The sequence below is a fragment of the Botryllus schlosseri genome, chromosome 13 (assembly GCF_051294905.1).
Source record: "Botryllus schlosseri isolate E-star chromosome 13, Bs_hap1, whole genome shotgun sequence".
Taxonomy (NCBI): Eukaryota; Metazoa; Chordata; class Ascidiacea; order Stolidobranchia; family Styelidae; genus Botryllus; species Botryllus schlosseri.
The window spans coordinates 18,610,829-18,635,118 of NC_137248.1; the positions used below are offsets into that span (position 1 = coordinate 18,610,829).

General features: G+C 40.6%; 1 protein-coding gene and 1 long non-coding RNA gene across 2 annotated transcripts in view; both read left to right on the forward strand.

The window, feature by feature from the left end:
• The window catches only part of LOC145453383 (uncharacterized), a 67,004-nt gene that overhangs the window by 3,753 nt on the left and 38,961 nt on the right, over positions 1-24,290 (forward strand). Inside the window, exons 2-7 of the mRNA XM_080331349.1 lie at positions 9,332-9,480; positions 13,869-13,904; positions 17,482-17,640; positions 17,710-17,794; positions 20,662-20,708; positions 23,693-23,731. Of these exons, the coding sequence (XP_080187475.1) occupies positions 9,332-9,480; positions 13,869-13,904; positions 17,482-17,640; positions 17,710-17,794; positions 20,662-20,708; positions 23,693-23,731 (515 nt within the window). The remainder of the gene's footprint in view (positions 1-9,331; positions 9,481-13,868; positions 13,905-17,481; positions 17,641-17,709; positions 17,795-20,661; positions 20,709-23,692; positions 23,732-24,290) is intronic.
• LOC145453384 (uncharacterized) lies at positions 1,171-5,273 on the forward strand. The gene is made up of 4 exons (XR_013919747.1): positions 1,171-2,257; positions 3,141-3,560; positions 3,943-4,074; positions 5,061-5,273. It is a non-coding gene; the product is annotated as an uncharacterized LOC145453384 (long non-coding RNA).

Sequence of the window (24,290 nt, forward strand, 5' to 3'; positions counted from 1 at the left end):
CGCCGCTGATGTTTTTGGCATCGTATCTTATCAGCGGCACCGTATTTTATCAGCGGTATGTTAACCAAAACGCAGACGGGGTTGGCCTCGAAATGAATGAGTCTCATAGGCCTGGTCTCGCTCGTTGCACAGCACACCTACACCAGTTCGTTCCAACGGTCCTCGTTCATGTTTCCCAGAGAAAACATTCGGACAAATCTTATCATGAATTCAAAATAAAGGTCGTCTGATTCTCATGATCAAGCCATATTTCTGCGTGGCTCGCTTATTAACTACAGTACCCAACACAGTGACCTTGGAGATGTAAAAACTATCGCAGGATTTTTTTGCAATAAATTCAACAAATATTACATAGATACATATTAACAGCTAGCTCTCGCACCGTGTCGACCCCAAATCATACCCATGCGGTCCATACTTAATAACCCTTGAAAAGGTGAAATTTGCGTTACAGTAACTTGCGAATGTGAGTCTGTAATCATGGTATTTACTACTATCCTCGTGCCTCACGCTAATCGAACAGTTATTATGAAAATATGATGATTGTTTGGCGAGAGAAAGCAGAAAATCAATCTTTCCAGCCTGCCGCTGGCTCAGATGGGCTGATATACTGTGTGTCTGCAACTACACCAGATTCCAAACCAGGGTTTTGATTACGTAAGAATTATATAGTGCGAAAACATTAATTTACGAAGGCTTGTGAGAGCTACGACTAGTGGTGCGTCCATTTAAACAATTTTTTACATTTGCGTCTCAACTACAACAGTTACACTGCGCTTGAATTTCCTATAAGGTCTATTTGAATTATTCTACGTCAGAAAAATGAACGATTATTCAGGATTTTTATTCGCACTCATCCGGATTTTTCATTCGCACTATTCGCACCACTTCCGTCATTAGCACTGCAATTTTTTTTATTCGCACCAGTGCGAACCGTCACGCAGGTTGAAAACCACTGATACAGATCGCTGTCTTTATTTCGCGTGACGCATATTTCACGTAGGAGTACTTGACTATATTTTGACTTGATGTAGATCAGCGGTTTTCTACCTTTTTGGACATGCACCCCCCTTGACGATGATCAAAAAAATTGCGCCCCCCTGAACCCCCTGCACTTATCGTCATGTCAAAAAGAGCACAACATTTAATACAGAGGTAGGCAACCTTTTTCATAATCACGGCCGCATTTCGATTACTTATGTAGCCTGCGGCCGCATTCCATGGCATAGCTGTAATGAATTAACTGGACGCAAAATACCTATGTTAATCTGACCAGTCCATATCCATTCCCGGTGAACTCAGGACTATTCTACTTTTCACAACGGCCTGTTGTACGCACCGAAATCGCGAGTGTCGATGTTATGAATAACTGCTGGGATTGCATATTGTTCAGATTTACGAATGAATTCCATAATTAATAGTAGCAGTATCACATATTTATTTCAAATATTTATCCTTTCTCAGCCGATTTGATTAGATTCGCCGGTCGGGTTCATGGAGGGAGTGCTTCCAAAAATTTAGTGCAAGTAATAAATAATAATGCATCTTCGGGTAGGTCGAATGTTATTAGTCACTTTGTTGCATGCTGTTATTCCTTCACCCCCCATCAGGATTGTCGATTGTACCGGTAGTGGAAATATATTGAAATCGTCCAAATATACACTGTAAAAAATCTGGTAGATTTACTGGTAAATCTCTGTAAATTTTGCAACGAATTACCGGTAGCTGCCAATAACTGTGCCTAGCTTGTAATTTTACATTTTGATATGTAATATTACCTCAATTTAGCTCTAAAGTCAAGTTACCAGAATTTCTTCGCAAAATTACTGACAGTTACTCGTTACTGAAGTTTACCAGGCTACTGGCAAAATTGATTAGCTTGAAAATCTCTGCAGACAATGTATATACGTGGAACTGAATGCTACTGATATCATTCTCGTGGTGATTTGACGTGATTCAACCTCGTTCGCGAGTCTGGGGTCTATCATACGGAAATTGCTGTTGGTCCTAGTACCAATTTCAGTATAGTACAATAGTAGGGTAAAAGAAACAACTGACAATCGTAGATACCCACTATATTATATTATAAGGCTATGGCTATACGGCCGGTCTCACTGGTTACATTCATTGTCACGGATAGGACTGATGAGTTAGAACATCAGTTTAGGATGTATAATATTGTTCGGGAAACTAGAAACATCAGCACCGCATGCCAAGTTGACCATTTGTTAATGGCGAACCAGGCGACCTGTAATAGGTTATAAGTAGGGCGGTTTTTTTTTGACATGTTAAAATTTGTCAAAATTTTGTCAAAATTGTAGCGTTAGGTCAAAATTTGTCAAAATTTTTCAGAAAATGAAGAAAAAATTGACGTCTGCATTTTGTTTGTATCGTTGATTTAGCACTGTCGGTGAACTTATAATTTGATATTTTACCGCTTTTAGCCTATTTTATAGGCCTACCGCTGTAAACGGCTAATCGTCTGCTCATTGTGAATCATAAACGGTAAAAAAAAAACTAATAGGTAGACATGGTGTTATGGTCAACGTGCCGCAATATCCTAACTGAAGGAAGACTTCTTGTGCATTGCATCATTCTTATATTAAGAAGCGCATGATGAAAAATTGTGATGTAGACAACATTGTCAGAATGAAGCAACACGGTGTGTCACCAACACCAGCAGTGTACGCACAACTTGAGTGTTGTCGGCCAACAACTGCTGCTGTTGAACGTCCTTGACAAGCTTCTTAGTAAGGACATGCACTTTCTACCCAAGAATGTAGGAAAGCATCTCTCGTTGTACTACAAAATATTTTAATTATTTCTACCATAACCACAGGAATTCTTCATAGGGTCAGATTTCGTTAAAATATTGTTTTTTTTTCATGTAAAAACATGCCCGTTTCTAAGCCAAAAACGTTTTTCAGGTCAAACTACTTCGTTAGAACGGCCAGTTCAAACCAGGAATGAAGATAAGTGGTGCAATTTTAACATTGTGTGGGAAAACACCTAATTTGCATACGTTAGGTCAAAATTTAGTCACAATTCAGATTTTTTAGGTAAAAAAAAGTCAAAATTTTGATTTTTTAGGTCAAAATTTTATTTTTTTTAGGTAAAAAAAAAACTGCCCTAGTTATAAGGTTACATTAGGTTACCGTTACGCGTTACGAAAAACAACCAACGCACAACTGTGACATCACAAGCAGCGTCTGGTTAAGTAAGTACGGTAAGTATAAGTAGTGACAACACATTGAATAAATATCCATTTATACGCAATTCAATAGAAAAGAAAGGGGCTAGAAGTAATGATACCTGTTTCTGTACGAAAAAAACTACCTAAATCAAACATTATAACGCAGTGGCCAGTAAATATTATTGGTGGCATGTCAGCGGATGAATACCACTTATTTCGAAATCGTGAGAGTGTCGTATCGTCGTCTGGCCATTATTGAGAATTGAGATTTGAGCAAAGGGCTGGGCGAAGCTTGTTGTGCTTGAAGAAAGTGGACACGATCGTTGAAGATTCCTAGGAATGCTGATTGGGATACGCATCGTACAAGGTACATTACTACATAGTATTCGTTACCGTGAATATCTACGACTGTGCACACCACCGGGATGACTTTGATTTCATGATTGAAATATTTCATAAGCCGCATTCTCTGTTCTATTTTGGGATGTTAGTCGACTTATATACTGACCTGTGACACCACATACTCTGCCGCGGAGTAGTTGAAACTGTTGGCATGTTAATGTCATTTTGGGGCTATAGCATAGAGATGTTTCCATTCACTGCAGGATTTGTTTGGCACACATGCCACCTCAAATGAGGAACCTTTTGCTTCAATACATAAGATCAGTGGTTCTCAACCTGGGGAACGCGAGAAATTGACTAAGTGTTTATTAAATCTGACTAAACATGTGTTTCGCAACCATTTTCAGAAGACGATTGTTGAAGAAGAAACTTATTTCGTATTCAAGAAACCTCGCCAAATTCAAACTCCAGCAGTCGCGCTCAACTTCATTTAAGCAAATTTTTGATATTCTTTGAAGATTTTAGAGGAATTACCACATGTAAGTCATTCATTACTTCATAGCTTTGGCAGTAGCCTAAAGCTCGTTGCGCTGGGTAGCTGTTGTTAATAGCTGGCGAACTGCACTGCGTAAGACAGACATAGATGCAATATAGCTTGCTCGGTTTCGCCCTCAATTAAGCTACCCTATATCAACACAATTCAATTCAATTCCAAAACTGATCTAATTGAGCATGGCAGTACAGAACGACGCCTTGTTCACTGTAGTCACCACCAGCATTAGGATTAGTCTCAGTGCAACCTATCTTGAAACAAATTGATCTCCTGTCCGATGTTTTTTTGCTATTTTCAAACAAGTTTGGGGAAATTTGTCAAAAATGTTAAAGACTGGAATGCGGATTCAAACTTGGCGTAAGACATACCATATGTATACTATTACATCAGGGATGGGCAACCTGCTGTCTTAGATGGGAATTTGTGTGGCTGTCAACACCTAATTCAATTAGTATGTGTTAGCATCCGTCGACATGCAAATTGAAATTACCCAATTTTTTTAGAGATTCTAATTATTTTTGAAATTTTCTTCGCGCTCCACGCAATTCAACATAACTTAATTTTTCGGTTCTAATATAGTAGCGCCCTTCTAAATCTGAGCAGGAATCAGAATCGTGTGCTCCTCACGAAAGAAATTTTTTTATGGTGCGCTAGGGCGATTTCAATATATTTCCACTACCGATACGATGGACGGGGGTCAAGAAATAACAGCATGCAATAAAGTGCATGACTAATAATAATTGGCCCACACGAAGATGCATTATCATTTATAACTTGCCCGCTGCATTTGATAAAGTAAGTCATGAATCTCTGCTATATCATGTAAACGGCGGAGCCGTCACCACAATATGTACCAGTACCAGTACTTCAAGAATTGTTATATTTTTGTTACCCTATTTGTCTTAGTAGTCTTTATAATGTCATATCTAGGTTAGGGACTTTGCTTAATATAGCGACTTGAATTCTTTTTAGTGGAACTGCAAGATACTAGCTACACAGAAGGAATGAGGTCGAAAAAAAGAAACAATTGGAAGTTTGGCCAATGGTTGGAGACCACTCGTGTTACTGCATGTCTCCTAAAGAAGAATTAGACCTCAAGCAGCAATACTTCCATCGATAATCTTCTCAACGTGAATCATGAATGAATATACAGTTTGTTCCAATGTCGTTTTGGGGTGTGAAGAAGCTTTTGCGATATTTTAGCATAGGGTTGCTTTGCGATAGGCATGGGATGTACGTGAATTTACAAGCTGGTATGTATGTAATCCTGATTTACACAGACAGCATGTATGTGGGTAGGCGGTAAAATTACAGTCTGAGTGGCAAATATACAGGGTAAAATGCAGATTGGATATACCAGAGGTGACTGTAACATTACAGTCTGGCGTGCAAAGTGAGATTACCGGACGAGTGTAAGTTAAATTTACATTGACTAACGGTAATGTTAAATTACCGCGAAATGTCTGGCTACCGTGCTTCCAAACATTTCGCGGTAAATCGAGGTTTTTTTTTACAGTGTACCATAAACAAATTTCTTTCGTGAGGAGCATACGATCCCGATTCCGCATCAGATTGAGAAGGGCGCTACTATGTTAAAATCGAAAAATGAAGCTATGTTTAATTACGCGGAGCGCGAAGTAAATTTCAAAATTAATTGAAATCTCTCAAAATTTTGGGCGCGAATTCGTAATTTCAATTTGCATGTCGACGGCCGCCAACTCATACTAATTGAGTTTCCTTCTACGGCCGCAGGTTACCAATCTCTGATCTAATATTATAAGCAGGGTTGCCATCGACATGGACCCAAAAATAAGGACAGTCGAAAAATTAGATTAGCATGAAAAAGCATTTTTGTACATACTTTGTATTTATACGAGGCGTGGCATATCACATGCTATACTTTTCGCCAGAAACAATCTGCTCCAGCAACTCCGTGTTATTAGAAAGTGCTTCATGGATCTCACGACAGCTCAGGTCTAGGTTTACCTATACTCAGGGCCGAACAGCACTTCGTCAGCCCCCCTATCCCCCAAAAAAAGAACCTTGGTCTTTCCCACTTAGGATGATAAACCAAACTCCTTCACCTCGTGATTAGAGTGGTCAACCAAGATGGAAAGAGGCCGTACACCAAGTTTAGACAAAACCATTTTTGAGCGTATGGAGCAAGAACTCCAGTAACAATAATGCTTGTAGTCTTGATCCTGGCCGAAGAAAACTTATTTGCGATGTTGGAATATTGCTTTGAACAATTGCGATGTGCAATCGTTCGTGAGGAATGATTGTTGGTATTTGACAGTATGGAATGCCCAGGTGCCCTCTGCAGCAGCTGCCTTGTAGTCTGTGGTCGTTGGTGCTGATCGACTTGTGGAACAATTATTCATCGACTGGCTCAAATTAATCATTATGACACACTTCTTGTATTTTGCGGTATCAATGTGAGTTGAAATTGCGGTCTTTCCTATGGAGTCCAGGTTAATGTCACAATTGCAGATATTGCAATGTGCGAAACACTCGCCCTTTAAGCTTCGTTAGATACCTTTGAATTCTCTCTCATAATCGCCACGAAAAACGTTTTTACGCCTGCTCATTTTAGCTAATCAGATTTAGCCTTATTAGTAGCTAAAACTATATGCGCAAGTGCAACATAATTTAGATAAATTTACCAATGATTTATAGCTTAACTACTTTTCAACCGATGTGTCGACTGCACTGCGTCTTTTTTCACTACTCAATATATGTTGCCTTCCCCGGAGCTTGAGCTTATTCTGCTGTAGACCAAACAGCAGGAACCTGGTACTGCTGTTTACTGCTAAAATGACGTCCGCTGCGGTAGCTTGGTACAGACTAAACTGCTATACCACCCACTGCCTTAGCTATCTCACCACTTAGAAGTCAAATCTTATTGTGTGTACGTCACGAGAGTTCCTTTCATTTATGATGTCATAAAATCTCGACGCAAAAGCATAATTTTAGAATATTATGCAACAGAGATACCAGAGGAAAACGATCGAAGTTCTGTAGTGGTTGGAAATAAGACAAAATAAGGACGCAAGTCGAAAATAAGGACATTTCTTAGAAATAAGGACAGTCGAGTTTTCTAAGACGTGGCCCTTCAAAATAAGGACAAATCTTAGAAATAAGGACGGTATGGCAACCCTGATTATAAGTATGGTATGTCTCACGCCAAGTTTGAATCCACATTTCCGTTGCTGAGTCATTAACATTTCTGACAAATTTTCCTAAACTTGTTTGAAAATAGCAAAAAAAACAACAACATAGAACAGGTCACAAATTAATTTCAAGGTAGGTTGCACCGAGACTAATGCTAATGCTGGTAGTGAATACAGAGAGCATCGCGTCGTTCTGTACTGCCATGCTAGATTTGATCAGTAGGGCAACTTTTTGCAACTTTTGCAACTTTTTTTTACAGCTTCCGGCAGCTTCCTAAATACTCGTAAGATATGTAGAATGCTGTTTTAGGCTGTTTGAAAAAATCTTACGGTGCAACTTTTGTCTATTTTTTTCATGCAACTTTTAGCAACATTTTGCAACTTTCTCGATTTTTCATGAAAGTATTTTTGATTTTGGTGAAATACACGGCCAAATTCGACTGAAACACCGTAAATCAGCACCGAAGTAACGCTTTTACGGGTATTTCGAGAGCTGAGCCGGAAATGTAACTTTCCACGGATTTCACTGCAACAAAAACTTGCCCTAGGCTGATCAGTTTTGGAATTGAATTAAATTGTATTGATTTAAAGCAGCCCAATTGAGTGCAAAACCGGTCAATCTATATTGCATCTAAGTCTGTCTTAGGCAGTGCAGTTTGCCAGCTGTTAAGAACAGCTACTCAGCGCACCGAGCTTTAGGCTACTGCCAAAGCTATGGAGTAATGAATGACTTACACGTGGGAATTGCTGTAAATCTTCAAAGAATATCAAAAACTTGCTCAAATGAATTTGAAAGCATCCTATACTCCGTTGAGCGCTACTGCTGGAGTTTGAATTTGGCGAGCTTTCTTGAATACGAAATAAGTTTCATCTTCAACAATCGTCTTCTCAGAATGGTTGTGATACACATGTTTAGTCAGAATTCATACAGACCTAGTCAATTTCTTGCGCTTCCTGAGAGCCTCCCGCCTCCTCCAGGTTGAGAACCGCTGATGTAGATAGAAATCGTTGCAAAAGACCGATATACGTTGCTATAGTCTTGATTGAGTTTCTTGGTCTTAGAACGGAGGTTAACGAGTTCATAATTGCTATTACTCTGCACATATAGCTGTCAGCGTCACACACAGCTCGTGAGTATAGGTTTGGGTGAAGGTGCTGACCATTATTTTAGTAACCAGCACGCCAAATTGAGAGGTGGGGTTGCGAAAGATTTTCAAATCGAAATGTGGGGTCACGGCCATAAATAGTCTGGGGACCCCTGATTTAGACTTTCCCATCTGCGACAGTAATAGTTTGTGAAAGTAAACTTCGTTGTTTTGTATTTTCTGACTGTCAAATAGAATGGGGTACTTGGAAGGAGTTGCTTCATTTTTATGGGTGGAAGAGTCAAATAGTCCTACGCTGAAAAAATGTTAAAAGAGCGTGGATAAGATTTGCTTGACGCTGATGATTACAATTTATTGTTTTTTTCGTTACTTGCCTTATGGCTGTTGGTAAAACGTGCTTGTTGTAATCAGGATATAGTTGTATTGGATACGTAACCACGGATATCAAAAACGCGATCTTTGCGATGTCTTTTTGATTTGGCTTGTTGCACAATGCACATGCTTATAATATGTAATTTTCTAGTTTATTAGAAACGTATCCTTTTCCAAACTGTGAATATTCAGATTTATATCACCTGTAATTGCGATCGCTATATAGCAAACGATCAAATGTGTCTCGCTCCCATTAAGTTCTGATATTTTTTCGTTCCAACTTAAGTGATAACTCTAACCGACGCATTCCCTGTTTGCATCAATTTCGTTCTCTTCGAGGTACACGCCAGGAAGGCACGATTCATGATAGCTGCAGATCTGAGAGAGGTAGCGATATTAGGCTACGGCATAATAAAATGTACGAGGTTACATGTAATAGAAAGTTAGTTATGATTGCTTATCGATATTTTCGATATTGGATTGTCAATAACGGATGACAACGTTTGTGAAGGTTTCACGCCACATGCTCATAGGATCCATGTTGGATAAGACAATAATTCCGAAATCTTCATTTCTTCCGATTAAATATTTTCAGTGATGGAAGCGACGAAATCACATCCTTAGCAGCAGAAAATTGGGGAGATCGAGCTTGTTTTGGAATAAGTACTGACGCACGGGGCTCGCATCGCCTATGTCAACTGAAGAGACAATTCTTCTGTGATAGCAAACCAATATGTGCTGATGGTAATATTATTACTGTTACCCGTGTAACATAATAATTCGAAGTACAATATTCATTTTAAGAAAATTGAAATGTTAGCTACCGTACGCTTTGAAATTGAAGATGTCATATTTGGGAGGGGATAGGTAATTCGCCACGCTTTTTATAGCGATTATTATGTTGTCAAGTTGTAAAGCGTAACAATCAGCGTATAGTTTCATTTTCGTCTGGTGTCTCTCATGGAGGGAGAGGGCTGCTACCACGGATCAGTGATCCGCCTTATATTTCTGAGTTTCATTTCTCGGTTGGAAGAACATTTAGGTAATTGATCAATCTTATTACCTAAATCACTGAATTATCGTTATTAATCAGTTGCCTTAATATATATATACAAGTCCATTGACTCAGCTTGGGTGAATTGAATACACACAGCAAATGGAGCATACAAAAACCTCGCCCGGTACTCGGACTCAAAACATTGCTCTGTTTCTGCTAATTCAAATATATTCGTAATGTTGTGCGGAAATATTTTCCCTCAGTTCACGAGCCGATTCTGCCGAGGGAATCTTGCAGCCTATAGGGACAGTTTTGCACCGACGGACCCAAAAATGAGGATATTCGAGTTATAACTAAGACTAAAAACAGTAAAATAAACAAGACAAAATTTTCAGTCCGATCGTATCCCACAAATGAGGTTAATGGGAGGTGGTGTAAATTTTGCTATTCATGAAGAATATGTCCGGAATATATTTGAATTTGGATCAAACCAGATGCTTGAATATGTGACTAGCGGTACTAAACTTGAATATTGCCTTCAGAACTACATTCATTGCATTATAATTTAATATCTCGCAGGCACTTCTGAATATGCCAATATATGGAAAATCAGCTACAGACTGACTTTACAACATTGCTTAGGTAGTACGGACACCTCATGGGAGAGTGGTTCCCGATATTTCAAAGTATCGCTGTGAGACACGGGAAACGTACATCATATTGAGCGCTGGGCAAAATGGAGTTCCACTCATTATGAAGTCATAACAGAATGTAATATATCAAAGTTCTAACATGTACCTTTTATGCAACCACAAAGAATATGATGCCTTTTATCAATCACATTAGATACTCTGGTATCTTTTCGACCATACCGATTTCATTGCACTTTGTGACAATTTCAAAGTTGCGTAATTGCTATTGGTTTAGCCCAGGGGCGGGCAACTTCTCCAGTCGGCGGGCCGGATATAGGAAAATTAAGTACTTGGCGGGCCGGATTGCTGAATCGATACATTATTCGCCCACTTATCCACATACACAAGGAATAAATCGTGTTTAATGAATGTATTTTAACGACAGCAATGTCACGTCAAAGCCATTTCTCGCCGATAATGACGAGATTATAATGTGGATTTGAGAACAGCATTGTCATACAGGCGCCACCATGTCTGCTTCTCTCTGATCATAGTGTTCTATATGGTGCCGACACAAGCAATTCTCACGGCTCAGTGAAATTGGTCTACGTCACACTTTCCATTTGGTCAAGGGTAATTTGACGATAGTTTTCGACCGACTTGCCGAATTATAAATTTGAATAAACGAGTATCAATCGAAACCTACCGCGGTGCTGGTTGCGAAAATAAAAATTCTATTCTGCTACAGGTCCCGGACCCCCCCCCCCCAATCAGCCTTAAATGTAGCATTGTAACGGAGTTTGGTATTGTGATACAGCCATACCGTCTGAGCAGCTCAGGAGCTAGCGCGCACGCACGAGAGTAAGAGTGTGAATGCTCAATATGTTGGGCAACAAGGGCCAATACGCTTGCGGTTTACTCTGCTCCGCACCTGCTCCCAGACGGCCTGGTTGCGTCACAATACCAAACTCTGTTACAATGCAACATTCGAAGCTGATTTTGGTGGGTTCCAGGACCACGAGTAGAATATAATTTATATTTTCGCAATCAGTACCGCGGTAGCTTTCGATTGATACCCGTTTTATCAAATTTATTGATCGACAAGCCGGTCAAAAATTACCGTCAAATTGCCTTTCACCAAAGGGAAAGTGTGACGTAGACCAATTTCACTGAGCCGTGAGATTTGCTTGTGCACACACCATATAGGACCATAGTGTTCTAAGGACCATAGTGTTCTAAAGACCATAATGTGGACACTATGATAGGACACTATGCTGTGATCAATCAACTCACCGTGCAATCCTTAATTAATATTTCAAGGCGTTCGGTAAGCCCGGTACCCCAAGTTTACCAATATATCAATTCATTAGAGCTGAGTAGGTGATGAGATAGCATCGTTGTTCATCTGTGTGTCCTATTTTATCTCGATATTAAATTCATGCGGACCGCGGCATCTACGAAATTTGAAAAGTGGCCTGCGACCCGTTTTGAGTTGGCGACCCCTGGCACAAACGGTGTCTGACAAAAGCCTACAAGTGTGCCGTGCTACGTGTCGGCGGTTACGGAATCAAAAATTAGAAATATCGGTCTGGTGTAAATGACCATTTTAGTCTACAAACACCATGATTACCATAAATGATAATAGGGTTGGGACATCGTAAATGCCGATAATGCAAGTCTTCTCGCTTCGACGGACTTACGCGCAAACTCCACTCGCACGCTGCGCAAAGTGCGCATACATGTATAAAATAACATACAGTCACTAAAATTTGATGTAGTAAGTAAGTAAGTAGCGGGGTATCTCGGCAGACTATAGCCGTGGGCCACATTATCATATAAGACGGAAAAATGTCCGCGGGCCGGACAAAATCCCTTCGCGGGCCGGATCCGGCCCGCGGGCCGTATGTTGCTCGCCCCTGCTTTAGCCGGTGACCCGAGGGCTGAAATTTATTTTAACTGATCTTAATCGAAATCTAGTGTCGCACTGATTGAGAAAATACAAATTAAAATCTTGGCAGGGCAATAGATCCACCCCGCAACCAGGGCTTTGGAGCCGGAGCCCGGAGCCGGAGCTGGAGCCCGTTATTTGAGGAGTAGCTCCGGCTCCGACATATTTCATAAGATGCTATTATATATGCAACAACCACATCTGCTGATTTATCATCATTGAACACCAGGCGTGAATTTTAATGCTATGCACACTTGCACAGCAATGGCACGGAGTAAATTGCGTTCTAGTGCAACTATGATGTTGTCGACAATTGACAAGTATCCAGTATGAAGTCACAAGCCGGCACGGCGGCACCTATATGTATTTGTTGCTACATCGGATGTTACTGACGGCTGACGGACTCTAGGTTAGTAGATTAGTAATCTATATAGACCAGGAATGGCCAACCTCTTCTGCTAAAGGGGCATATGCAATTGACGAACGAGTGCGCGGTTCACTAGCCACGCCAAGCGGGTAAAATTTTCTAAGTTTATAAATAAACTAGGTGAGTATTGCGGGTCTATTGTATACCACCCGCTAGGCTCAATTTGCAAGGACACGACTATTCGGCGTCTGGACACATCGATATCTAAGGTCTCCGATAATATGCGACACTCATTTTGTGCCTACATTTCACCGTCGACAATTTTTATGCGATCTCAAACGCGAAAAGACTTTCTTCCGTAATTGCGAATAGACTCAATCGGGCAAATTAGGCGTTTTTTCATTTTCAGTAGGGGGTAGGCTACCAAGCAAGAAATCGTGTGACAATTAAACACGCGAAGCATGAAGAAAATTTTCGCTACTATTTTAGTTTATTGTAATGTACGACGATTTACTGAAAATGTGACCGGACCCTGGATCTGCCAATGCGTCGGAACTGATATTTTAGTCATCAACATCCCAAGTGTCGCAGCCAGAATTGTAATTTTTGGTTGGCATTGCAAGCTCACAATCTGGGCAATTCATTTTCCATAATATAATAAGACATTAGCCTGCGGGCCACGCAAAACCCTCTCCCGGGCAACATTTGCGGCCCACCCCTGATATAGACAGGACCGTTCGATAATTTCAGAGGCGGAGCCGGAGCTGGAGCCGGAGCAGTGGTTATAATGCGGCTCCGGAGCTGGAGCCGGAGCTAATGTATGATAAAAGAGAGCTCCGGAGCCGGAGCTGGAGCAGTTTAAATTTACGGCTGCTCCAAAGCCCTGCCCGCAACAGTCAGAAAATCGGCATTGTTTCAACAATGGCAACGCCGCAGCACAATGAACATAAAAATTGCCAATTTCGTCAAGCGATTGTTTGGAACAATGCCAACTCGAACAATTAAAATTAAAACTCGATACAGATACGAGTACTTGAATCACTGTGCCCGGCTCTAATCATATTCCCAAAGTCTGCATCGAAGTATTATGCGTGAATTTTTATGCGCATAAATCCTAGATGAGTAAATAAGTACTACCCCAGGCCTATAATGCATTCAACAAATAACACGCACTCTTTCTGTTAACAGCTGCGGATGAACGCTTTTGTGGAGAAAGATTCAGCGGTAATACAAATTTTGGTAAACGTGTCGGTAGCCAATCTGTTACACTTAGAGAAGCTTGGAGTGGACGGTAGACTGCAACGAGCGTGAAGTTGTATCTCTTGATGTGAAATATTGATTGCTTCGCCAAACAATGACTGTGTCGGGTCTAACGGAACTAAAATCAATTCACAATTTATTTTGAAATAATGGCTGACAAAGTAAATTTGCCATTGGGTAGAAAGAAAACCATGAAAAGGTACAATTCATCAACTGTAAGTCAGGAAGTTTTTTCAAAAGTACTCTCGTAACATAATATAATGGTGTGAGACTCGTTTCTCCTGGAACGCCTATATTTATCAGAGAAATAAATTTACGAGGCATAGTCGGAAGCAGTGGTGGCTCTATACCAGTGCTTTTCAACCTGTGTGACGGTTCGCACTTGTGCGAATGAAAAAATTTGCAGTGCGGATGACGAACATGGTGCGAACGGTGCGAATGAAAATCCCGGATGAGTGCGAATGACGAAGGTGGAGCGAACGGTGCGAATGAAAATTCCGGATGAGTGCGAATGAAAATCGTGAATAATAATTGCTTTTCAAATAAACATAATACGAAATTCAAGGGCAGTGTAACTTTAGTTGTTGCGACGCAATTGTAAAAACTTGTTTAACTTACGACGCACCACTAGTCGTAGCTCTCACAAGCCGTAGTGACTTGATATTTTCGCACTATAATTATTACGTAACAAAAACCCTGGTTTGGAAGCTGGTGTAGTGACAGACATATAGCAGCCCGTCAGAGGCTGGGAAAATGGCGTTAAATTCACTTTCAGCTTACTTTCGCTAAACAATGATCAATGCTTCCGTAATACCTGTTCGATTAGTGCTAGGCACGAGGACAGTAGTAAATACTATCATTACAGACTGCCATTTGCAAGTTACAGTAACGCAAATTTTGCCCTTTCATGGGTTATTAAAGTATAGACCGCAAAGAGTATAATTTTGGGTCGACACGGTGCCAGGACTATCTGTCTGTTCGGCCTAGCCAGCCGAAAAAAGGGGATTTAGTAATTTACAGGGCCGTAACAGCACTTCGTCAGCCTTACAAAACGTTGGTCCTGGGCCCCCATATGGTGATAAACCGAACTTCAGTGAGCCAGCGCCAAGCGCGAAAATTTTCTATAATCCATGATAAAATCGGTCAATAAGATCGGGAATTGCATATATATTGCTATCAATGTCTTGTCCTCTCTGCTCACGTAATGAGTTTTACCGGTAGAGCTGAGTGAGGTGTCTTTGAAACTGTACAGTCCGTAAATAATGATTGAACATCTTCGGGCGGGTGGACCCGTTGATATGACTTCGTTACATGATGTTATTTCCTGACCTCCTGTCTGCTATATCAAAAATATAGAATCGCTCAAACGTACTAGACTGAAAGATCATACGGTTTCGGATTGGTATTTCTTCAATGGCCTATAATTTTTTCCTGCAGGATGGTATGGCCTAAAACGTTATATGTCTTTGTGCTTCGTGCCGCGGTAATGGCCAATTGGCCAACGCCGATATGCCCATTTCTATAAATCTTGCGTAGTTTTTCTTGGGGGAAGAGCACCCAATAATCAAGATATTTCGCGACTTGAAATTGCGCCTAGCGCGAAATATGTTTGAAAATATTGCATAAATTGGGTTTGGGGTGCGGCAGTTACGGCCCTTGTAATATAGCATCAATTCATTAGGGTTAAGTACATGGGTAAATAACGATTATGCAACATCCTCGTGTTGACGATTAAATGCGTATGATAAGCTTGTCGACGAGTCCGAAAGAGCTGTTAATTAGCGACTCCCTGATCTGTCGTGAACAATTGAATACCCGCCGTTATCAAGACATCGAACAATAAAATACGCGCGCTGACGAATGCGTCTTACGTACCCCGGCCAAAGTACGGTAGGCCCAAGACGCGGTAGTTAGGCTAGCGATATCTTTCGTATACTAGGCCTATTGCAGATGCGATTGTGCAGGCCAGCGATGATATCGTGCGCACCAAGCCAATGCAGATGCGATTGTGTAGACCAGCGATGATATCGTGCACACACGGCCAATTGCAGATGTGATTATTCAAGCCAGCGGAACTAGGCTTGTTGGAGACGCGATAAATCAGGCTAGCAACGATTGCCGAGCGCGCGGCAATAAATGACCTGATTTCGCAATTATCTCAGCGGGACGAATCTCGCTAAATGGTGAACTGATTTCGCAATTATCTCAGCGGGACGAATCTCGCTAGTTGGTATCACGCATTTCGTTATTTGGCCGCGCGCAACACTGATAATACGACTTATTGAATTGCAACCGAGTATTAGGGTCTGAAGGGCCATTTCAAATGGATGGGGTTTCACGTTTAAGGAGGGGGTTTCGCGTTTCTAAAGGGAGAATAGCACATTTTGAACAACGTCGACAATATTTTTAAACAGAAATGAATTTCAGTACTGGGCGTTCTTCTGAAAACAGATCCCGGACCGCAAAATATGACATCGCGGGCCTCATGCGACCCACGGGCCGCGTGTTGGTGACCCCTGCTTTAGGACCTGACCATCCAAGCACTAGTTAACTAGTAAAAGGGTGTTAGTGAAATAGCTGAAATCAAAACGAGCGAAAATAATAGCATTTTTCATGAGACACTTGATAGCTTAAGATACATAGTAGCCAATTTGTTGCACATCTGAGCAAATAAATGTTGTATTTTCATCTTTTTTTTGTATATCGATATTCGGTTAGTTTGTGCGATTGAAATTTATTTTACAAAAAAAGTTCGAATGAAGCTCAAAAAGGTTGAAAAGCACTGCTCTATACGATTTGAGGGGGGCTGGGCGAGACTTTTGGGGACCCCCTATCAGTATGTAATCGCAGTTTCGGGGGGGGGGAGGCTGCGTCCCCGTTTGCTCCTATCATAACCAACTTAATATCAGTGCGCCATATCAAACGGAATTATGTGATGTGTATATTACACTATAACACGGCCTTGGACCACGTCTGAATAGGATAGCGATACAACTTCTGCAGGCTATATAGATCACATAAATCTGGAAAGCTATCGGCTGACATTAGTAATATGCCAGCACAGCACGTCAAGGTTTGAGCCAGGCGCTGGATCATGTCATATCTATTATTGCATGGTCGCAACTTGCAAGGATTGACTAAATCAAAACTAAATACATCTGCAACATGCAGAGACTTGATTATTATCGGGATATGGGACTTTTCTAACAAATGCAGAGAATTGATGATTGGTTCATCTGTACGGAATCATCTTCTCGATTGGTACACGCATTTACACGTCTATTCGCTATATTCATTTAAAAAAGCGCATAAACCAAAGATTGGGGGCATTCGATCAGGCCTGGGCCTGGGCGAGCGCCCACCTCGCCCACCTCAAAAGTCACCACTGTTCGGAAGCAATCTAGACGTATACAAACGGTATCCTACAATACCATATCTGTAAAAATTTGAAAACTCAAACTGAAACAACGAAATTCTGAATTCTCGAAGCAAACCCCACCTAGTTAACGATCGTAGGCTTATTCAATGAAATTCATTCAAGATCATCTTGACAACGTTTGGTTTCGCTGCTTTGGATATCCAGGGGCAATCGTCCCTATCATTAAAGTTTGCGATGGAAAGTTTGATTGTCCTGATCTCACTGACGAATGCCTTTGCCAGTCTACTGCGCGACCCAAAATTTGTGAAAGACTGGAATGGGGTAATGAATATAATATTATTGAGTTGAAAAATACGGTTTGTTCTAATCCAGATATATTTAACATCTCAGAAGAACAAAAACCGTATCTTCGGTGCAAGGAATCGAACAATTCAAAACGGGTTGATGTCATTGCAGCACAGGTCTGCAACAAGACGTGGGTACTGTAGGTCAGCATATTACTGTATATTGTCTTTCCGGAAGGGTGACTGCAATGATATTTTCGTAACACCACTCCGTTGATTTTCAGTTATTCCTGGAATCCGTTGAATCCGCTTCATTTTACTCGAAAATAAGGCAATGAGTTTTCTTTACAGTACACTGTAGAAACCCAGGCCCACAAGTTGTGAGATCGTTGCGGTAATCATTGTGCTAAGACTGCGCGGCTATCAACAACAAGGCGTAATCAAATTATCCCCAATCCAGTATTTGAAATAAAAGAATGATATAATACGATGGTATCAATTTTACCATTGAAGTCAATCGGCTCGACGGTTGTTTATTCGTGGTAATCATGGTATTTGTCGACAACTATGGCCATTAACACCAAGCAATATTCTTCATTTTTATTCCGTAATTGCCACCTTGTAGCACATCCCACTTTTAGGCATTTTGTAAGACACCTCCTGAGCCATTGGTTCTCAAACTTTTAAGGACATCCCATCTTTATGATAGTGGAAAGTTTCGCGTCCCCCTCATTGTGATATCACAAAATATTAAAAATAGCAAACAGAATGATAGCAACTCCAAAGGTTAGTTTGATGGCATGGAAGGTTATGGCTGTTGAGACGCCCCCAAAGTTTGAAAACCACTGGCCAAAACGGATGAGATGGCGTGGAGGAGCCCAGATAAACCTCCTACACTTAAGTAGGAATTCTGCAGTTGACCTCGGTCGGACTCGAGCCCGCGATCCATTGGTGTTGCAGCTGTGGATTATACCACTACTCTACCTCGCCACCTCGAATCGACGTAATATAGGTCCTGTTTCAGAATTTGGACCTATTTTTATTTATGACAACTAGATATTCTACGTCGACAACCGTACCTACATATATACAGGACCGTAACTGCCGCATTTGGGGAAGGGGGGCACGACTCCCAAGCTTGAAGGGGCCCAAAATTCTTTCATGAATAAATATATAATAGAGAGCATATATTTCAAAATTTATTCAACTTTATTCAATTTGTTTGGCGCTACGCTACGCTTGATTTAATGTTACCAGATATCTTGATTATAGGGTACCTTCCCCAAAAATACACACGCAGTATTTATAGACATTAGCAGTTAGAGGTCGGCGATTGCTGCACCACGACGCACCAACACATATGAAGTTGAACGCCATGTAACTTTCGCATTCGAGAAGTGTGCCAGACCATCGGCACCCGGAAAACATTGGCCGGGAAAGACAGCCCTTATGCTGACCAAAAACTTCGATAGATATACCTGTTTGGTTGTCAGTAGGCGCCTTAATGACTGGCGTCGAATGTTCCTGTCCTGGCAATCTGAACCCAAAACAAGACAAAGTGCTGTTTCAGCCCTGCATATATTAGGGTTGTTCATGATTGACCAAGTCTCGGGAACCCTGGTTTTGAGTCAGTTCCTCTTAGGAAATTTTCACCTACTACTACTTAGTAAATATTGACAAATCTTAAAAAACGAACCAATTTCACCCAATGTGACTGACAACCCAATTAATTATCCGCAACTTAACAGATATGGTGAAACTATATGGCATTTACTCCGGAGTCCTGAACACGACTTTGGTAACCAGGAATAAACAATTGGTGTACTAACGTAAACGTCTCTTAGATGTAAACGAACATAGTGAAGGAGTTGCCAAGTACTTAATTTATTGATACTAGATTGGTCATAAAGAAGGGAGTGTCTTTAATTTTCGATATTTGCGGAGCTCCTCATATTTCCGAGCTTATATGGATTAACGCGTCGCTACAAAATGTGATTTGCTGATTTTTGGTCTACAAACCTAAAAATGGATGACATTTTTTCAACAATTCGTATATTCCGTCATGGAGTGGCGCAGACAGTTGTTGATCTAAGTCGTATGGCAGTGGTCGGGAACCTATGGCTCTTTTGGGAATAAGATATGGCTCTTTGACATTTTTAATTTAGTACTTCATTTTATTGATATTGCAGAAACTTGTAAGTAAATATACTTAACGGCCAGAATAATTATTCTCGTGGCAGCATAAACATGTATTTAAGAGGCAGTGGCATATCCATGGTTAATGGCTCGGACCCTTTTACAAAATCCTTAAATTTAGGTTGCTGTAGCGCCAGCGACCAATATCCCTCGCGAATGCGATGTAGGCCTACCCAGCATCGCGCGCTACGTAATCTTGAATTGCACATTGCGTTGGTTGATCAAGAGAATCGAAGACACGAGGACGCCTGTATGACAATCTAGTTTTCAAATACACTTTGTCTTCCTTATCTACGCCGAGAAATGAACTGCCTTGGAAGTAACATTCCAATTACAAATCCAAATTACAAACAACGCTTCGCTATCCACATCCAAATTGATAAGTAGGTTTCTAGTACTGCCGTTGAAATGTAGGTGCGTAGTGCAACGTTAATGTTACCGCCGAATTGAGAAGTCGATCAATATTTATTTTCGGAATCGTTCCTATATGTATATTAGGTTAATAACCGTTATTATGAATTCTGAGCTATTTACGATGAATTGTGCTATCACAGGATGATTATTAGCCTACGAGTTTTCACTGAGAAAATATGGCGCCCACGACCTATCCCATGTAGCGAGTTCGATTTATTACTACCATGACGTCACGAATTTTCAATTGTGATGTGGCAATTGATTTTCATGTATGGCTCTTTGGGAGGAAAAATGGAAAATATCGGGCGTACATGGCTCTTCAGACGAAAAAGGTTCCCGACCACTGTCGTATGGGATGTGTGTTATTTTAGATGTCCACTCATTCACGAATGCAAATCCAAATTAGTTTTTTCGCAGTAGCATGAAAAATACGTTTTTTTGTTATCAGCTCTGACTGCTCATTCGTTGAAAATCTAAAGCATTGTGAAGATGAAGGTGAGAGAATGAATTCGTCGTCAACAAACTAAACGTGTTACGGCAGACCACCTTACAGGCGAACTACTCACTCGCTCAGACATTAATTTATACTCGTCAGCTGATCCAGACGATAAATAGGTCTTTACAACTCGAAATATGTATGGTATAGAGAGCTACCATTTCCGCTCGGTCAGCGAACTTCGAAAGTTCAGAAGTTCGCATAGAGCAGGGGTGTTTAACCCTTTTGTTATTCACGGCCGCATTTTGATTACATTGATAGCGTACGGCGTCAATACAGCGAACATTTGTAATGGTAGGCTTACAATATTTTGGAAATCTAAAAAGAGGACACTTTTTCAGAAATTTGAGCCTTGCAAAACCGGAGAAGAATTCTGAAAAATCGGTGAATTTTTCCCACTTTGTGATCGGTTGACTAAAAAAAAAGGTCAATTTTTCGCTCAGAGCTTAGATCACCGTTTTTCACTCAGAAATACCCGCCGGAGCGTCACTTCTGTGCTAATTTATGGCATATCACTCGCATTTTGCTCTAAATGTGACCTAAATTTTCAAAAAAAGGACAAAATCTCAAAAAAGAGGACAAAAGGGTGTCCTCCGCGGACACTTTCAAAAAAGTAAAAAAAGAGGACAAATCCTCTTAGAAGAGGACGTATGGTAACCCTACGTAATGGCCCATCTGGTCGTAGCTACTGGGGACACATGCAAGCACTATTTATATTAATTTCATTGTTGTAAATAACAAATTGATTGACTAAGCACAATTCACTGACTTACTACATGTAGGGTGTTTCGTTCTTGCTGTTGTGTAATTACGACCAAAGCTGATAGCGTCATGCGGAGAGTTTAAATGCAAAGAATTACAACCAAAGACGTTATAATGACGTGAAGAATTGTATTACATGAAAAAGGTTCACAGTGCAGAACCCACCAAGGTTCGTTTGTGAACGCGGACCTCCAAATCCCAGAGGTTCACACACAGAACAAGAACGTGAACCTCACGTTCATACCATCCCTACTCTTTACGTACCGAAATCGCGTGCATTAATGTTATGAAAAATTATTACGATCTACTGTTTACCGTCACTCAGAGCGCGAAAATATTTTCAACTTCAACCGGTGAAGCTGATGGAAATTTAGTATGGCATGGCAAGTCATGACTCGAGTCATCCCAACACTGCTACCTATGCAGCTAATGTTCGACAAAACTCACTTGACTAGTACTAAAGTAACAAAATAGTACTCTAAATGCAAGTAAATTGATTGATTTCTTCGGCTTCAACAAAGGTGAATCTGTTTAATTTTCTATTTTAAGAGGATTTCTATGCGTTTTGAGAAGAGACGGTTTCAAAATCTAGCAGAATGAGAAATAAATCCCCACGTAATTGCAGCATTTTCAAATATTGTTTTGGAAATTGATCAAATCGAATTTCTGTCTATGTCATATATCTACTGCATGAAGACTCTTTTAACCCTTTGTAACCGGCCGGCCTACTGACAAAAATTTTACTGCATCCACAAAAAATAACGATAAAATGTCATCCATATGGCTTAAATCGACGCCCAATATATTGCCGTAAACCTGAAGTAGCCGCCTAGCGGTCTGAGATACTCTCACGGCTCAGACGCTAGAGGGAATAACGTTATGCGAGAAAATGTTTGTGATTTTATTGAAAATAAAATATAATTTTGTTCTTCTATATCTCCTGACGTCATACCTAGGCCCTCTTTTGGTATATGGCCACCTGATTGCCTTCCGCATGAATCTCTACGTTCCAATGATACATTACACGCTACTATAGCGCTTCATAGCCCAGCGCTACGATCTTGGAAAGGTAGGGATGATAAGCACAATCACGCGGCCGCCACCGATGAGTAATCGATTACGTAATCTCGTATTCTCGCTGAAGGCAACGCGCGTGCAGCTCTACATAACACAGTAACTGCCTGCGCAATTTTCCCTTAGATCGTATATATCTCCATGCTATTGAAGTGTTATCCAACCCCAGTTGCTTGTTATATGTAACTTGCAACTGCATAAGGGATCCGTAAGTATACACATATTGCCTTATTCGGCACTGCCCAGCTCCCACATACGCTCGAAAAGTCATTTCACGTTATACAATATTGCTTTATTTCACATCAATTTGAACTGTATTCTACACGGCTAGTGTTCCATGTATGATCAACAGTATTCATAGAAGCCAACAGTAACTTCGTGTGTCATCTAAGACTGATATATAACTGCCTCTATATGATGTTGTTATTACAGGCTCGGGTACCAAAATAGCCTAACTCGCACGCTTATTTGTGTAGTGTTGGGGCTGGTGTTGGCTTTCTTATACAAAACTAAGCTTCATGATAGGGATATTGATGAATATGTCAGGATAATGGCTAACCATACGTACAATTTGCTATTGCATGAAGCAATTGTACATCTGTTTGAAACTGCAGCGAGTCGGGTGATCTTACGCAGCCATGATTTTCACGTAATAAGCTATGCTTCTTTCACGTCAATTTGAAACATCTTCTACGTGCTAATCTTCGATATAAGGACTTTCATAGAATAGTATGACCAACAACAAGTCATAGAAGATAATTGTAATTGGTTATATCACGTCTAGAACGGAAGATACAATGGTTTATATTTCAGGCGGTCATTCACGCGAACATCATTATAAATTCAATTTTGCGGGAAACGTTTTTGCGTGTTTTATCTGCATTTCAAGCAGGATATACATTGCAATAATAGGTTATACATAGTCTGATGTATGCGTATTTATAAGAGCTATCCATACAAACCGATTGCAATAGTTTATGACCAATACAGGTCTAGCTATCTTCGATTAAATACCGACTCTTCTGTGTTAAACAGTCGCGGTCTAGTATACTAGACCGCCGGTCGCAAAGGGTTAATATTCATGGAAACTTTTTTCTACGCTCAACGCATCATACTAAATTGATTAATGTATTTTGTTTGCGTTCAGAGTCATCATTCTCTTCGTGCCGTATTACCGAACCTGTTGGTAAGTAAATAAACTCAGATTTCTTAATCATATTGCTTCATACCGAGCTAGTCTTCTTGAGGCTCTCATTGACTCCTGAAAATCCCACAAAACTATCACAGACAGCCATGGACAATAGGGTTGTCCATAATTTGGAAAATCTCCAAATTTATGCGTATCCATCTCTCATAGTCGAAAAACGTCAATAGACCTGCAATAAGCTCACGGGAAAGTCGTTAGCATTTGTCTAAATGCCTTTGAAAGTAGCTGCCGTAGAGTGGGCGTGTCAGCGACCATAGAACGGCAAGCAGACTAGTAATCACTAAATCACAGCGTTTGATTGGCTAATATGCTATGCTTCAATGATCACGACGTTGGCGGCTTGTTGATCTGCTGGTCAAGGAGTCGGCTCATGGCGGTGATTCTGTAAGCGCATTGTAGATTGGTCCGTACATAATGATTTAGGATTAATTCAGAACATGTTGAGTTACGAAATACATGATGAACAAAGAACAGCTGCTTCACAATATCTTTAAATATATGACTGGATGGCTTATTGTGAAGGTAACCGTTGTGGCCT